This window comes from Anser anser, assembly GCF_964211835.1.
Source record: "Anser anser genome assembly, chromosome: 8".
Lineage (NCBI taxonomy): Eukaryota > Metazoa > Chordata > Aves > Anseriformes > Anatidae > Anser > Anser anser.
In genome coordinates this window covers 26,359,269-26,376,352 of record NC_139728.1, presented here as the reverse complement: position 1 = coordinate 26,376,352, position 17,084 = coordinate 26,359,269, and the positions used below count along the sequence as shown (strand labels likewise).

General features: G+C 42.2%; 2 protein-coding genes across 6 annotated transcripts in view; one reads left to right on the top strand and one right to left on the bottom strand.

Annotated features, from left to right (window-relative positions):
* SLC1A7 (solute carrier family 1 member 7) overlaps window positions 1-7,335 on the top strand; it is a gene marked incomplete at its 5' end in the record, with an annotated part of 51,485 nt that extends 44,150 nt beyond the window's left edge. For 2 of the 4 annotated variants that reach the window (XM_083847027.1, XM_083847024.1), the window contains 3 exons: window positions 419-553; window positions 4,215-4,314; window positions 6,018-7,335. In XM_083847027.1, the coding sequence (XP_083703153.1) occupies window positions 419-553; window positions 4,215-4,314; window positions 6,018-6,254 (472 nt within the window). In that variant the 3' untranslated portion in view covers window positions 6,255-7,335. The remainder of the gene's footprint in view (window positions 1-418; window positions 554-4,214; window positions 4,315-6,017) is intronic. The other 2 variants (XM_083847026.1, XM_083847025.1) reach the window with 2 other exon arrangements.
* Window positions 1-15,901, bottom strand: part of CPT2 (carnitine palmitoyltransferase 2) — a 68,511-nt gene extending 52,610 nt beyond the window's left edge. The window contains exon 1 of one of the 2 annotated variants that reach the window (XM_083847012.1): window positions 15,702-15,901. The gene's annotated coding sequence lies outside the window, so the exon portion shown is untranslated. The remainder of the gene's footprint in view (window positions 1-15,701) is intronic. The other variant, XM_083847013.1, reaches the window with a different exon arrangement.
* Between the last annotated feature and the right edge of the window lie 1,183 nt (window positions 15,902-17,084).

Genomic DNA, 17,084 nt, shown 5'->3' with positions numbered 1-17,084 from the left:
GCAAACTCAGGATGACTCAGAGAAGTGTGCTGGGAGCTCTGCTGACAGGGGTGAAGCCACGAGCGGGGCGCTGGCAGGCACGGGGCACACAGCGCTGCCGAGGCTGCGCAGTGCCGTGACCCGCGAGGAGCTGGCATAGAGCAGCCCGCAGCCTGGCCCCCCTTCCTCCTCACTTGTGAGTTTACGAGATAAAACAGAACTTCCTCACCACAGCCAAGGCTGCAAAGGTGAGAACTTAGCACTGGGCAGGCCGTTTGGCCTATTCTCATTCTCCAAACTGGCTCCTGTCCACCAAACACTAGCACTGCTGTGCAGTGTAAGAAGGACTCTGGTTGAGGAAATCTGTAGAAACATGGCTTTGTTTCTTGCAGAGCAACCCATCACCAGTAAAACTTATTCCTTTCTCTCTTTGTTAAAGTATCACAGCAACAGCCGCCAGCATAGGAGCTGCTGGCATCCCGCAGGCCGGCCTGGTGACAATGGTCATTGTTCTGACCTCGGTCGGGCTCCCGACGGACGACATCACGTTGATCATTGCCGTTGACTGGGCGCTGTAAGTAAGGTTCAGCTTTCGAGGTGGCCAGGGTGGCAACACCGCTGAAAAGGGGCATGGTCTTCAGGGGTATATTAATATGAACATGCAAAAAAGGCATGGGGAGTAACTATTTTGCTTGAAACAATGCTAATGTGGTCTCAGGTGAAAGACTGCTGCAGTGAATATCAGACTTTAAAAAGACATAGACAGAGGTTTAAGGTCAGGCTAGACAAATGTCCGCCAGGTGCAGCTCTGGCACCTTGCCTTGGACAAGGACTAGAAGCTGGCATTCCTCAGAAATGTGGTTTGCCTGCACTCTGCTTCTCAGCCCCCTGGCGCTTCAAGGACATTACCTCCACGCAGCGACACTCACTGCAAAGAGGCCTGAGCCAGTGCTACAGCAAGCAGGTACGCCTGTAGTCCCGAGCACAGGCCTTGCAAGGCACTACGCTGGGACTGACAGCCTCCTTTTAATAGGGATCCTGAGGCAGTTATGCTCTCTCTGGTTTCAGTGCTGCCTTCAGCAGCAAATGTATCCCCTTCATGGAGTCTGTTTTGCAAGCACAGCCCCTCTGAAAAGAAGTTGCTTTGCAGGATCCCCAGTCACTGAGGATTTCACAGCAGAAGCAGAGGCTGAAACTTAACACTTGCAGGCTAACAGAGAGTCCTGTTACCCATGAGAAGAAATAGCTTAAAAATTCATAAGTACTGGTTTATTTGGACTCTTATCTTGTTATGTAAATGTCCATAAACCAACCAAACTATTTTGAATAGTCTAGGAAGATGAATTGTAAAATACTGGTCCCTAGCTCATTAGCATTTCAAATAATTACATAACTAGCATACATATCCACAAAGAAACAGTCCATTTTCTTGTTCTTTTTTAAATTTAATCTATATAAAATGTATCTCCATTGCCAATCTTAATGCAGTAGGGTTTAATTGCATCACGGTTCTGGATAAAAATTAAAAGCCGATTCCATTACGTTGCCAATTTGGTTCAGCTTTAAGTCTCTGAGATTTTCTACAAAGAACTGTGAGAAGGAATTCTTTACTTTCCTGTTCAGTGTAATAGAATATTAGTACTATTAATAGGAGTCATGAGAGTTGTGTTGTATGCATATTCTAAGAAGTATTTTATTTTACAAATACCAGGAATATTCTTATGTGAGTGATAGCTAACATCTGCTGTGAGCACCCAAACTTGGGAATGGCAGTGCAGATTTTAATAAAACAGCCTTTCTAATGTTAGTCACTGAAGCTCCATAGCTATGGAAGCACAACAAAAGTCAAAGTATTTTAAGCTGTATTACAAAAACCTTTTCCCTCTATATTGCTCAGTTTTCACCCAACTCTTGCAACATCAACATTTCATTGTTTTTCCAGTAAGTCTTCCAGCGTATATGGGAATTATGTTTCTTTTTGTTTAACAAAACATTTCAAAACAGCAGACAAAAACTCGTTCAGGCTGTAGTTCCAGACGGTATTAAAAAGCGAGCAAGAAACAGACTCAATTTTCTATCTTTTGCAGATGACCTTTCATGTAAAAAGTATATTTCAGTATTTCAGCACTTGGTTTCAAGAGCCTGCAGATGCAAAGTGTCAACATGGTTGACATGATGAATATTTTCAATATTAGTTTTGGAAGTACTGGAGTATGAAGAATGCTTAAAGAAGGCTGATTAGATGAGCTCACAAGACTGAAATACCCATTACAATGCATTGGAGGTCTTAACAACTCACTTAGGTAGCCAGAACATGTATGTGAACTTCATACCTTTAGCTAGTGCCTGGAGACAAAAGAAGAAAATTAAAATGTTTATCAGCTAATTTATTAAACATGAGGTAAATGTTCTGCATCTTTAATTACAGTAACCTATAAAGCTAAAATACCAGTGCAACACAGTGCAAGAAATGTCACTAGCAGCAGCTTGGCCTCTTAGTGGAGAAATGCCAGCGCTGTGCGGTGCGGTTCTACTCGTACGTTGTGCAGACACCTATGTGCACACAGGAACATGGAGCAGAACATGTCCAACAATGTGCCAGGCAACCCTTTTGCTTAAGAGTTTCAGTATGGTGCAGAAAAATTCTGCCTTCAGAACAGATCCAAATCAGAGCCCAAAACAGAGTGCGAACTCGTGAGCTCTGCTCATCCAGCTTCTCCTCCACCACAGCTATTTGCACAGTCCAAAACTAACAATCCAAAACAGCTTTCCAAGAACCAAAATCGGATGATCAACCAAGGAAAAAAAAAAAAAGCAATGTAACAGGAACACCTGTCCAATTTGTGCCGTTACAAGTATTATTCCCTGCCTAACACATTCTTGTGGGAATTTTCCTCAAGGCAAAACCCAAACACAGAACAACAGGTATCAGATAAATAGATTCAGCACACAAGTCTAGGACTGCGATCAACAAACATATTTAGGTACAGGCTGTGGAGTATTAGTGATGAAGTTACTTGCAATTGCATGTACAGTTTTGGTAATTGCCCAGGCAAATAACATTTCATGCAGGAACTGTTCCTGCTAATTAGGCAAGCAACTGCATAAACATTTGTATGCATTGATTACATGCTGAAAATATATATATATATAAAAAAAAGCAGAACACAGCTTCAGTTTTTTTCTATATTAAGATGCAGGATCAGAAATCTGGGCACTGTTGATATTGGACGGTCACTAACTTTAATAAGCCAAACATCTGGAGATTTCTGAGCCTCCGTGTTATAACCCACATTTATAAATTAAGTTACCAATATGACAGCTTTCAGATGTGTATGTTTTTCTTGGAAATTATGTGATATATTTCAGACTTAAAAGCTCTATCCTCTATTTGAAATCTCATCAGTTTTAACTAATAGATTCCAAGCAGCTTCAAGTGTAGCACTTGTCTATGGCAACCACTTTCTCTTGTGTTTTTACAGTCCATATTTTTATAGATTTATTTTTGAGATGGTGGTGGGTAGAAGACGTAAAATGGGGAAAAACTGATCACATAACTAAATGAAAAATAGTGAAACTGTATATATATGTGCAATATTGTCAAATATATGAAGTTGGATTGGAAAAAAAGGTAACTGAAAATGAAGGATCTTTAAGAGCCAGAGGTGTCATAGCCACCACAGCTTTTTCAGAAATGAACAGGACTTAAGTATGGTCAGCATCCCACCTAGTTTGTGAGTAGTTATTTAGCAATCTTCTTTTAATTGTGTTGTGCAACTTCTACCAATACACTGATCTTCTTGCTGAGAAGATTTCTTGAAATTGCAGGACTGAGCCCCTGATACCTAACAGAAGGTACTGGTTGTACTGGCTGCCCTTAACGTTTATGGAGCCCAGGCACAAGCCTCCAAATGAGGCCCTAACACTGGAGCTTAACATAAAAATACAGACACAGACGCAATCTTTATCCACTGTGTTAAACCTTTCTAGTGCTGAATCAGTGTGCACGCACAGGAAGGCAATAGCTGCCCTGGTTACCTCAGCTACAAATTAATGTGTGGCAGCACAGCGCACTAAGCTCCGAAAAGACTGGAAAACCCAGCCGAGCAGCTACGTAACTAAACTTCTGAACTTGTTAGCTCGTAAAAACAGCCAAACTGGCAGTCAGCTTTTATTACTGCAGTGCTAAAGCTGTAGGCATGCACCCAACTGACCATTACCATGTCGTTTGTCAGGGACAGGTTTAGAACGATGATCAACGTCCTGGGAGATGCCCTGGCTGCTGGGATCATGGCCCACATCTGCCGGAAGGAGTTCATCAAGGATGGCGATGAGGTAACAGCACCACAAGGCAGGGTGTGCCCACACAGATCCCGCAAACTCTCAGCTTCCCACATTTGTTTCATTGAGTTTACAAAAGGTGCTTCAGGCACAATCCCGGGTGTTTCAAGCCACTGCGTTAGCATAATCTGAAGCCACCATTTCAGTAATTTCCATTCTGGACTAACACAAACACATTGCTCCATTCTAGACTTCAACCTCAGGCAACTTCATGCCTCATACATTGAATACAAGCCCCTTCTTACAACTTTGTTCTCTATCTCTTAGTCCACACATCACTTGTGCCTCCCTTCCACTCCTATGCCCTTTTCCCTTTTTCTGTGGCATGCCTCATTCAGTCTTTCCTTACATCTGGAACACCTTCTCTACTATTCCTTCAAATCCTCGGCAGAGGAGATCTGTAATTCCCAAGCCCATCATGCTCGGAGGTGCTCCTCCCCAGCCACTGCAGCTACTGGCAGACCTTCCCCAGCTTCCTCCACAGGGACAGGACAGTTTACTCAGAAGGTCCTTCATAGGGACTGGCATCCACATGGCACATTTCATTTGTGTGTGTCACCTGTAGTATTCTACTCACCAGCAGAACTTAAAAACAACAGTACTAGTAGCAAACTTTTATTTCTGTTATTATTATTCCCATTTTACAGTCAGTCTTTCTGGTAAATCCCATTCTCGTGCCTTCCCTGAACATGCACTTAAAATTCCAGCTCTTTCAAGTTTTATAAAGAAAGACAGGTCTTATCCTCAGAGGTGCTTAGCACCTGCAGTAATTGCTGATGACAGGATGAGGCCTGAATACATTGGCTGCACACATAGTGTGTTACAGAAAAATACAACCTAATGGGAAGGTATCAGCAGCCACAAAGCCAGAAATGCAGTCTGGCTCCCCGCATAATGCAGGCCCAACGGTTCACTGCTGGATTTTGAACTGTCGGAACTCAAGAAGAGATGTTTCAAGAATATAAAATCCCTCCTAAGGGATTATTTAGTCATCTGTGATGAGATTTTTCTTTGCATCATGCTCTGTAATTGCATTAACATATACCATCAGTCTGCCGTAAGTTTTGGCTGCATAATTTGTGAGTTAGTAATGTATACACAAAGACGTATTTTGTCAGCTGCAAGCCCACCTCTTTTTTCTGCCAGTATTTATGTCTTATTTTCCCCACCAGAACTTCTGGTTTGATTTAAAGGACGCTTCAGTATTCAACTTATGAATCACTCAATAAAATCCTCTTTATTTCTTTAGAAATAGGACAAACTAAAAAGACAGGTGTTAGTTCATCAAGTTAGAAGAAAGGCAGGAGGCCACACCGAATGCCTTACTGGTCTGTGTAATTGCACTTAAGCACTGCCCAAAGCTCACCATACTGAGTCCATATCTTTTGAACCTGAAAGTCTAGACTTTATGTACACTACTTGTCACTGTATTGATGCAAACAGGTATCACCATGGGTATAAGTTAAATTAAAGTTGTGGTAGAATTTACATTTTTCCATACTTAGAGGCTGCCTCACTTTGTCCAGATGGTGCAAAGATGCTTTAGTATATATAAGAAACAGGTCTTGGAAGACTACGGGGGCCTAGATAATCCTGGTGAATGCAAAGCAGACTAGAGGATTTCAAAGTAAAAATTCCCTTCCTGTTGTATCCAGCAAACAGTGGCAGTATTCCAAATCTTACTGCTTTTCACATAGGTGCCATTGATCTGTGAAACTAAGCCTATTAACGTCCAGCAGATTGTGGCTTACCAGAGAAATGGCTGTGTGAAGACCATGAATGAATCCCGTGGACCAGAAACAGTGAAAGGGTTTCAGCACCACATACCTGTACAAGTGGAGCAAGAAGAAAGCCCAGTGGAGAATCACACTAAGAAATCCAACAGTAAAGACCACTGCACTATTGAAATAAATGAACTAGAAACAAATGTGTAACTGCTACACTCAGTGGTATCTCACACCCCAGTGACCTGATACCCAATCTCTACCTCACAGCTGGAAGAGGGACTCTGCCTTGAACAGAAAAAAAAAAGTGGGATTATCGCCACTCGGCTTGTACTGGAGCTAGGAGACCAGCTGTGAACGTCAGGAAAGGCACACAGCTTGCAAGAGACATGGGCTTCTTTAGGCGGAAGATCTTAATACTGAAAAATTAACTAATGGATGACTACTGTTTTATTCTGCACTCATTTGACTCCAACATAGTATCTGACACTCCTTTGGCTTCTTTTTTTAAGAGTTTCTTTTTTATTTGACCCTGTCTGATTTTTTAACCAAAGCCTTTTTGGTGACTCTCAGTAATTATGAGCACTGTATTTATATATATGTATATTTGCTGTGTGAAAATGTTTCACCGAAACTGCTAAAGATACTAGTTTTGTCTAATACTCATGAAATATAGAATACGTGCTTAGTTTTAGAACAGCAGTAAGAAGATCACACTGATTCCCTGAGCTCAAGATGTGGTGTATGTTACCAAACAACACCTCGAGCAGAGGTGAAGCAAAGTGTGTCATTTTGCAAGAGAGCATGTCAAGGTAATTCTGATGGGCAGCCTTCAGGGACAGGCACTCAGGTGTGATACGTAACACAAACAATCCTAGGTCACTGCAGAGCACAGTTTGCCTTCCAAGTGCCAGATTTATTAACCTTTTTTTAACCTATGTCTTTGGTAGAGTCAGTACCATGCACACACAGTGGCAGAGGCAGCGTGAGCCCCAATCCATGAGCACTGGTGCTAATGTGTCCTCCCCTGTAGTCTGTCGGCTCTTCTACTGTAAATATGTACACATTTGAAGCTCGAGCTCTTGAACCATGCACTTCATCCTGAGGGCAGATGGAACACCAACTGGAACCTGGTGATGTTGAGTAATATTGGGGTTCTGCGGGGAGTCTGCTGTGGAAACTGGATTGCTATTTTTCATAATTCAGTGGTTGAATTACGTTGAAGGTTTTGCCCTTTCCATAATCTACTGAATCTTTCAGTTCCAATAAAACCTGCTGAGTATGTTTCCAATGTTTGTGATAGAAAACATTTTTAATAAACCTGCCATTTCAAAAACAGGCTGTCTGTGCACTTCTACTATTAGTGACTTACTTCTGTGCCAAAAAGGATAGTGGAAGTGAGGAGACCTTTTCAAAAGTTGGGATTTGATCCAGGGATTGCGTACTAGCTCATGCCAATACAGTTGACATATTATATTTAGCTACTTGTGACATATCAGTTTCAGATAACATGTGCCTGGTATTCTAATATGCTGCTCCCGTCCATAGGAAAAAAAAAAAAAACAGTCAAAATGGACAACTTCTACACTTGCCAGAAGCAGAAGTGATTCATGCACATGATTAACAGTTTTCCTGCAATGTGTATATTCACCTCTTCTTTAAGGGTTCCTGTTCAGACCATTCTTTTATTATGCTGTCATTAGTTGCCTCAGAAGGCTGTAGCATAGGTAGCTTAAATTTCCAACGGCAAAGCCAGAATGAACAAATGCATTTTATTTGCCTGTAATTCCAGAAGTCCAGGTCCAAGTCCAAGTGATTCCGCTTCCATGCAATAGAGGTCTGACCTTATGACTAGCTTTTCTTTTCTCCATTTCGTAACGGTTTATGTCACAAGTCAGCAGTTTCTTATCACATAGGGGAAGATTTGTAGATATCTTAAATGCACTGATACAATTGTTGTTGTGCGGACACTTTGCAAGAGGTCTCATGTCTAATTCCACAAGTCATATAATGTACTTGCTCTACAGAGTGCCATTAAAATGTACGATTTTGGAGGGCTGAGGCTGCTCCGTGGCTCTTTGAAGGGGCAGGAGCCCTAGGCAATGAGCAGCATCTGATACTTTCATCACAGCAGCATGGGCAGCCCCCAGCTGTCTGTTCCTCCCTGTACTGCCTCCCCTCCTCTCCCAGCTGTACAGACCTAATTATTTATGAGGCCAAACAAATAATCAGATGAGTAGTTTTAATTCAAACCAGTTCACATATGTTTTTAGCACAGTCCTAACAAACATTTGTGTCAACACAAGTGAAGGGGTGACACGGGGACAAGAACAAGCATCCAGGGATGAAGCTGCATGAGCTCATGTGGAGAGGGCAGGATCTCTGCACACTGACTTTGCCAGCACAGAGAACATAATGTAAAGTTTCACCTTCACACAGTCATTTACAGCTATGTGAAGTGATAGTAAAATCCTGCCAGTCATCTAGCACTTTACAATCACTTTGAATAGACACAGATGATGAAGAAAGAGGTTGTGCAGATGCAAGAGTTAAAATAACTAGTTCTAACCTGGGAGGTTTTGGAGGAGTCTGCCCACGTACCATGCCAAGGTGCCTTGGTTTGCCAAGCAGAAAGCACTGCCATCCTTAGCACCTTCACACATTCTTCTCCAGCCACATACAGCTTTTGGCCAACTATAACGTGCAAACCCTTTTGCCTGCTTGCCTGAGCCAGCTATCCCAGTCTGACACTCTTCAGCTTAGCGATGTCTCAAGAGATGTAAGCCAACGCCGGTGCTAAGAAGCTATGCGACTTCTAAAAGGTGAACTTCGGATGGGATAAATCATCAAAGACCAGAAGGAGCTGGTTGTGCTACACAGTTCCTACACAACAATGAAAGCCGCAATTTTGCCCTTTACACTCTATTTAGCAAGTAGGGAATGGGAAGTCTCATGTGTTTGTAGAATTAACAGGCTATTTTAAAATCAACCTGCATTCAAACCCTATTCATAGACTGTCCAGTTTTGCTCTGCAAATTTGAAATGCATTATTTTTTTACATTATATTGTTTTATATACTTTTTAATTTGTGTTTTATACCAATATTTTTCTCCCATTCACCCTAAAAATTACACCATCTTAACTCACCATTATTTTAGTGAGACACTCCTCCTGTAGTTTGGAGCCATAGCTTGGTTTCTTGCATTTTGCTTTTACCTACTCCTTTTGGGGCAGGTTTATTTACGTTGATGCTGTCTAGTGCATTACACCAAAGCGGCAGCAGCAATGTGAACCAGCCAGGAGGAAAGCGGTGGGCCAGTTTCTCACCTGACCTTTATCACTTGTGGCAACAAATGCTGCTAACTAGAGGACTATGGCACTCTAGGGCTTTGTTCTGGTAAACATACGTGGTTCAGTGGAGTGTGCCCTTAACTGGAGCATCTGACTGCTACTATAGCCATTCTGTATTAGGAACATAAGACACCACTGTTAACTGTAGAGAGCCAAACGCTGAGGTTTTACTATAAGCTTTCCTCCATTTTAGCTTTTTTCTGCATCTCATGGTGCTTGTTGTCAAGCAGCTTGACACATGGTGCAGTTAGGCTAGCAGTAGGATCCATAACATATTTGCACGTATGGATCTGTTCACATTTTCCAGCTATAATCACGCTTCTGTACAACGAAAATAATGAAGCTGTTGACTGTTAAGTTGGAGTGCAAGCTTTGTGTTGGTAAATATGCTTCTCCTACTGTCAGAGCATTTAAGCAAGCATGTGACCCCTGCAGACTCAAAACGTTTATAGAAAAATCAATCACTAATTACAACAGTTTGCATGGAATACATTCAAGTATACGTGGGAAGAACATATTTCTTAACTGGCAACATTCAGTCATATTCTGAAGTTGCCTCCCCCTCCTGAGAGGAAAGGGAACTTAGCCATTTAGAGTATACTCACTACATCCTAGGGCAGTGTATTGGAAGGAGAGAAAACAATTCAGAAGGATGATGCGTTATATATAGCTCTAGAAGAAATAATTTGAGAAATTACCCAAATTAACACATACGTATCAGAGACACCAGTTTTATACTAGTTCATTTGCAACGGCATTGCTCCAGAGACACTACCAAGAAGAAAGAAGCTTCTGCAGACTGCTGTGGCATAAAACATCATTAAAGACATCGTAAAACAGGTCCTTGAGGATTTTGCTAATGCCAAGGAAGTTCTGAAGTGCTGAATTGCTGTAATGAATCCTTGTGCAAAAATTAGAATGGGGAGAAGGAGCCACAGCCAGGGCACTTCTGCATCCCACCAACTCCCAGGAGCTTCTGGCTGCCAACCCAAATATAGCTGCTTATGAAATTAATGCAGTTACTCATTCTCACCTAGTCTTAATTGCAGCTAAGTTTATTTGTGTCACCTGCATAGGTATCCCAACATACAAATAAGATGAGCTAAATAATAAGCTGAAACATTAAATCATATAGACCCTCCATGTTACACTAGCAATTCTAAAGTGCTTAGAAAACACAGTAGCTCTGTAACATCACCATTTGTTGAACTCTCTTTCAATACAACGAACATTAACATTGATTTTAGTCCCTCTTTAACAACAGCAGAAGTGATTTGTCATATTTTCAGAGCAGACAGAAAGCTAAGTCTTCAAGCCAGATGGATAGCCTTGAAAATGACCTCAGCCTTTCTTGTGCTTTCCATAAAAATGAGGTAACTACTAACAGAAGGTGGCTGCTCCGTGCAAGCAGAATGTGTAACCTATGTGGAGAACTCAGGCTGCCTTTGATCTTGCACAATGCTAAGCACTCCCGTGGCTGTGTCTCCACGGAGAGCCCAGGTGCACTTTGACATCAGGACAGCCACCTTTCAGTACAGCCACAGTGGTGAGGAGGAATTGCTGGTTTTCCCCTCCAGGCACTAAGCTGGCTGAGATCACAGCCTTCCAGCTGAGGACACAAAGCAATGTTTTTTCCAAGGGGATGCTTCTTGTACCTATCTTGCAGTGCAGGAGTGCATCTTTCCATAGTAATAATGGCTGGAAAATATCTGACTGCAGCACTCGAAAAAGAGGCCAGAGAACAGGCGAATTTAATGCATCCATTTGCTAAGGGCTGAGTTGCAAATGAAGTGCAGGTATCAGATTTCCCACTTTAGCCTATGATTTCATATACAACTAAAGAAGCAATAAAGAGGCAGCATATGCTCAAAATTACATCCCCTACTAACTACGTTGGAGCACACCAAATGACACTTCTGGAATTTATGAGAGAGTTTGTCCCACATAACCCCAAATGGAAGAGAGAAACAGACCAGGAAGGGTGGTCATTGCTGTAGTTCAGTTCGTTATTCACTACCTCAGACTCCTCATGTGATCCATGGTCAAATGACCACAAGAATGCAGGGTTTGCTTCCCATTTATAAACCAAGAAAAAGCAGGTTTTTTAATTCAACAGGGTGTTGCACAGCAAGGATAAATCAGCTGACAACTGAGGCAGTTGCATGACTCTTTAAAGGGGACTCATCTGATTACCCTGGATTAGCCACTTCTCTCTCTCTGGAAACACAGAATCACTACCCAGAACATTCACAGAAATTACCAGGCTCCTGTAGAAAGTGACAAAACCTCCGATTCCATCATTTATAAATCATCAACAGTTGCATCTCCATACCCTAGATGATGATGCATGGGAATGGATTTGGCACAGCTGACACTTTTAGCAGATTTGTGTCACAGGATATTTCAGATATTTTACAGGCTGTCAAAGTGAAAAGAGAGCAGTCTGTTACTGAGACTGGTATTTTAGGGAAGGAATAAAGAAGCCTTCAGGAAGACAAGATGGTGAGTATTGCTAGGTGAAGAGGAAGAGTGTTTAATCATTTCTTCCCCTGCAATAGCATCAGACCTCTTTTCTTTGCTGGCTCCAAGGTAAGAGGGTACCAACAGCTGGAGATATAGAGATGGACAAGCCACCCTTCTTCTCACAAAGCTTCTGCTTGTGAGAACTAAAGACACTAAAGACAAAGCAGACAGATTTACCAGTATCCACAAACAGCTGGGACACACTGATCACCCTGTCACAGCTAATTCTTTGCTACTTCTCACTCACTGAAAACTATTGGAACAGATTATACAGTTAATGGAACAACTCTTTTTCTTCTCATATGTGTGATAATATGAAAAGTTATTTGCATTCCCACAAAGACTTTTTGTGGTACGGCATTCTGTCCTTCCTTCCAAACTGGCATCAAGCATTCAGTCCAGCACAAGAACAAGCGAGTATTGTTGCTGAAGTTAAAAGTATTTTCAGTTAAAAGTCATTACAAAACCCTGGACTTCCCATGCCACTGGGAATTACAGATGTGCTCAGGATAGGTCTCAATTTTGCTTTTCAGGTTCCACCATAGGAGTTTTTCTTCTTTAAGTTCTGCATCTGTTTCTTTAAAAGCAGTCATCTTTCATCACAAAGAGGTATCTGCATTTCATTTAGAAATTAAACATATGTTGTACGCGTCTGCACACAACACTAGCTGAAAGCCAGAATTTGACACACCACATGAAACTTACTGTACTTAATTATTGTTTTTGAACTTTCCTGCTAAGGATATAATATCTCTAGTTGTTGTACTTTTTTCCCCCAAAGAAGGTTATTTTAATAAGATGGAAAAATAGGGGAAGCAAAACAAGAAGTGTTTTATGTTCACAGATATCTCACATTACATCTGCTACAAATACTGTATGGGCTAGATGGTAAAACCAAAAGAAAAACAAGACTGACCTTAAGACGTTTCATTATGATTTCATTGCTTCTAGTGGTTTTATTGGATTTTACCACTAGGCTATTAAAAACATGTGGAAATCATACAGAACTAAGTTAAACAGTGTATTTTCAACTCTAATCTTCCATCTTCTTTTCCATTTGAATACTTTAAATAGTTCTTTTATCTTTCATTAGTTTTCTGGAAAACAAACTCAATATGCTGAGACTTGGGCAGTCTATATTTTATTGATAGTTTACTCAGTAAACGTATGTTCTTTATTTAGAATAAATCATCCAATCTTCTCTCTCTCTCTCCTAATTGAAGAAAGCATTTCTCTGACATTAAATCCTTCCTAACCAAGTATCTGGGGAGAGGGGAGTCAGAATGGACAGGAGGGTATCAAGTCCAGCACTGTGGTTGAACTTAGCTGTAGCAGAAAATCCAGAAAGGAAGTCTCAAAGCTCTCCTTTGATAGAGAAACTTTCTACTGTGACTCCACATTCTCAAATGTTTTCTCACTGGTTCTGTACACAGGACTAAAGTATGGCTCTGTACGATACTTTTTGTGCAAGTAATCTGCAGCTCTCCAGAGGAAATTTCACAAAATCTATCACAGATTATCTGCATCCCAGATGTGTTCTTCCTCCCTTGCATATAAAGCAGGTGGGAACAACCTGGAGGACTCACTTTGGTTGTTCCTACTTGGTCTGGCATTGGCAAACTCACTTTGCTTGTTCCTATCTGCTTTAGAGAGAGGGTAGGAACAAACGAAGCAAGTCTTCCAATGCCAAATCGTTGCAGCTGTGGATGATGAGGGCACATCAGTGTGTAGCAACTCTGTGGTCTTCAGCATGCCAGTAAAGTGCTTTGGGTGTTATCCTGCTGCTGCATTTGAGTTAAACAGCCCCGACAGAGAGGTCCACCACAAAGAAGGGAAAAGATCTAGAGTTCTACATAAGTAATCAAAGTTCACTTTAATCCTGCAGAAAAGATATACCAAAAGTAAAATTTATTAAAGCTAATTACCTTGATGACTGTCAACAAACATACAATTATATCCTAAGTTAAAAAAAAGCATGAGACTCGCTCATTTCTCGTCTGCAATTAGAGCTGAGAATACTGTAAATCAATCTGAATTTTTATCAGAACCAACTTTCTTAACAATATGATGATCATATGCTAAAAACAGATTCTGGAACTACCATGGGGAAAACTTGAGATAGCCTGTACAACTGTGTATTAAAACAGCCTTAGCCTGATTCAAAACCATTTAAAGAAGGACTTTATTGATGGACTGTTTAATGTCCTTGGATACTACTGAAGAATTTTTATGGAAACACTGTATACTGCATTATTAGAACACATCTATCATCCACTGCCTCCACATACATCTCACAGCTGGCTGACTTTACAATAGCAGTATGAATCAGAGCTACAGGGCACACCAATATTTTCCTCACTAAAGGAAATGGAGTTCTTTAGGGAATTTACTCACTGTTTTTACATTAGCAACATAAGCAATTACAATTATCTCCATAGATAAACCCATTAGAGAAGGAAATGTCGTGAATAAATGAGGCTTAATTCATATTATATAAAATTCTAAATACGTTTATGTTTTTAGGATAACTATTCCCAAACCCAGTGAGAAAGATTTACCAATAACAGAGTAAAATCAATTAATAGGATATTGGACACAGAAGTTTTCCAAGAGACTGCATCCCATCAAAAATATTATTTGAAAAATAAGTCTTTATTCTTATTACTTTGTTGTAAGCAGAATTAGTGGGCTGGGTCAACACAGTGACAAACAGATCGTGAACTTAACTCTTGTTCACCATCAGGAACCACTGTCAAAAGACAACAATCGTGAAACTTAAGTCAGACACTGCCAGCTGGCTTAAGCCACCAAATGCACATAAAGAAGAGCAGATTATCTCTCTTCACAGAAGTGCAGACAAAGTATGCTCTTCTTTGTCTTTATCTAGCAAGGCTGACACCAGAAGCAATGGAGTGCGAAGGCAGTTTAATGAGCTACCCATAACATTTCTTTCTGCCACCTCCAAAGAAGTACAGTACAACCTATCTGACAGTGAAATACAACTTCCAGCCTGGCTCCATTCACTGCTATTCAGTCCATGCAGCCAGGGATAGCTGCAGGCAAACACTAAATTCAAGACAGCTCAGCTGCAGTTATGGCACAAAGGAAGAGTTGAGAAGCATGAGGAAGGGCAGCTGTTTGCAGACCCCTCCTGCCAACCCCCTATGCAAGGACCACTGAGGGGCAGGAGAAAAGGCAGCTGGGTCCCAGGGAGGACACTCACTGTTCTCACCCATTTTGTTAATTTAAGTCCATAGCCTCCCTCCTACACACACATAACTTCTGCTACTCCAGATCCTCATCCTTTTCAGGAAAAATTCCCTCTATCCCTCTTGCAAAGCAGCAGAAGAGCCGGTTTTGTACCACAGGCGCCTCACGAGCAGGGCTGCCAGCCCGACTCTTCAACACCTGCAGGAGTTGGAGGATTCTTTCCCCAACTGCCCTTTTAATGGACAATCCAGCAGTATTTATGGGAGAGAGCTAAGGAAAATAATCTCCAAGTCCCCAAAGCAGCTATTGTTTTCCACAGAAGATCCAGAAGACCTTCACCCCGCCATGGCTGGCTGACCTGGAGGCAGGAGGGTGCTTGGTGACCCTCAGGGGAAACGGCCCTGCAGCAATGCTGTGTCACTGCCAGCGACCAGCAGCTTATTATGGGCTGCCACCGCTCCTCTGAGGAGTGCCTCCCTGCCTCCATCCTGCCCCACCACATCCATATTCAAACGGGCAAAAGTTTCATCAAACATTTTCCCAAAATGGCCGCTGGTTCCCCTCACAACTCACCCCTCAGCGTTGCGCCACCTCCTTCACCACAGCGGAGCCACCGGGGGTGAGGCCTCTCCACTCCTCACAGCACACGGGATAGTGCCTGCTGCTGTTGGGGTCCTTTTTGTGTTTGGGGGCAGGAGCCCTTCGCTGCTGTGAATGTTGAGTGGAGGGGAATGAGCTCCCTGCATCCACTCGCAGCCCCGGCACCTCAGTGTGGGCCCTGTGGCCCCTCCCAACACCCAAGAAGGGAAAAAGGGGGAGACAAAACCTCTGGAGATGACACAATTATCCTTGGCATTTTTTTCCAAGAACCCCCCCCCTAGTAACAAGCCCTTAGGGTTACCCAGAGGGGAACAGTGCAGGGTAGGAGTGAGGGGAGGGCTGCAGAGGGGGGAGCAGGCCCTGGGCACCCCAGTCTTCAGAAGGGGACGGCCACAGAGGCGAGGAGGCTGAAGAAACGGGGACAAGGGGGAAAATGGCTGCAGTGCCCTGTCCGCTTTGCAGGCACGGCTGGGCTATGTGCCCACCATCTGAAATAAAAGCTCATTATCCAGGGGCTATTTTTGGCACACATTGAGTTCTTTATAGCTTATGTGCTGCATTTGCACTCTTCTTGCTGGGAAAATTCATATCCAGTCTCAGAAAAATAGCATTTTCCCCATTTTATGTAGTACCCTCTGTAATGAGGAAACATGGCCTTTGAAAGAAAAACAGCAAATAAACCCAGATCTCAGTTTACATACAGACCACACATGAATACCAAGCATGTCCAAATGCATACTTAGGAATAAAGTTGCCAACTGAATGTTTTATACTTCAACATTTCACTTTCTATAACATCTATGTCAGCATTAAATACTTGCTATTCCTCTCTTTCCTAAATCTAAGCAATTCACAGGAAGAAAGTCACATGAAAACAGTGGTTATGTTGTCCTTTTCTGGCCCAAATTTGCAGCCTAGGGAGATGCCAACTTCCCAGCTCTCCTCATTTTCAGTGAAGGCCATAAAAAAGTAAGACTCTGTTTCTGCATCCTGGTCTGCCATAGGTCTGGCTTGGACTTTGGGATTACAGGTTGAATCCACAGACAAGAAAAATATGTGGGCATAGTCCTGTGGACTTGACTCTTCCTCATCACCTCTCCTGGAGCCTCTTATCCCTGTGAAAGAATGAAACAAATACCAGCTTGGTTTGGCTTTACCAGGCTAGGGATGGGCGGGCTTTTTTGTTGGTGTTGCTGGGAAAAATTGTCCCCTCCAAAGGACAGTTCAGTGTGCAGGTATTAAAAAACAAACAAACAAACAAAAATGAAACAAAACAAGAAACTTGGAAAAAGGTTTCTTAACTGCATTAGTCTACAGTATAAGCCCCTTTGACTGTCAGGGGGTCTCTTTTGGCAG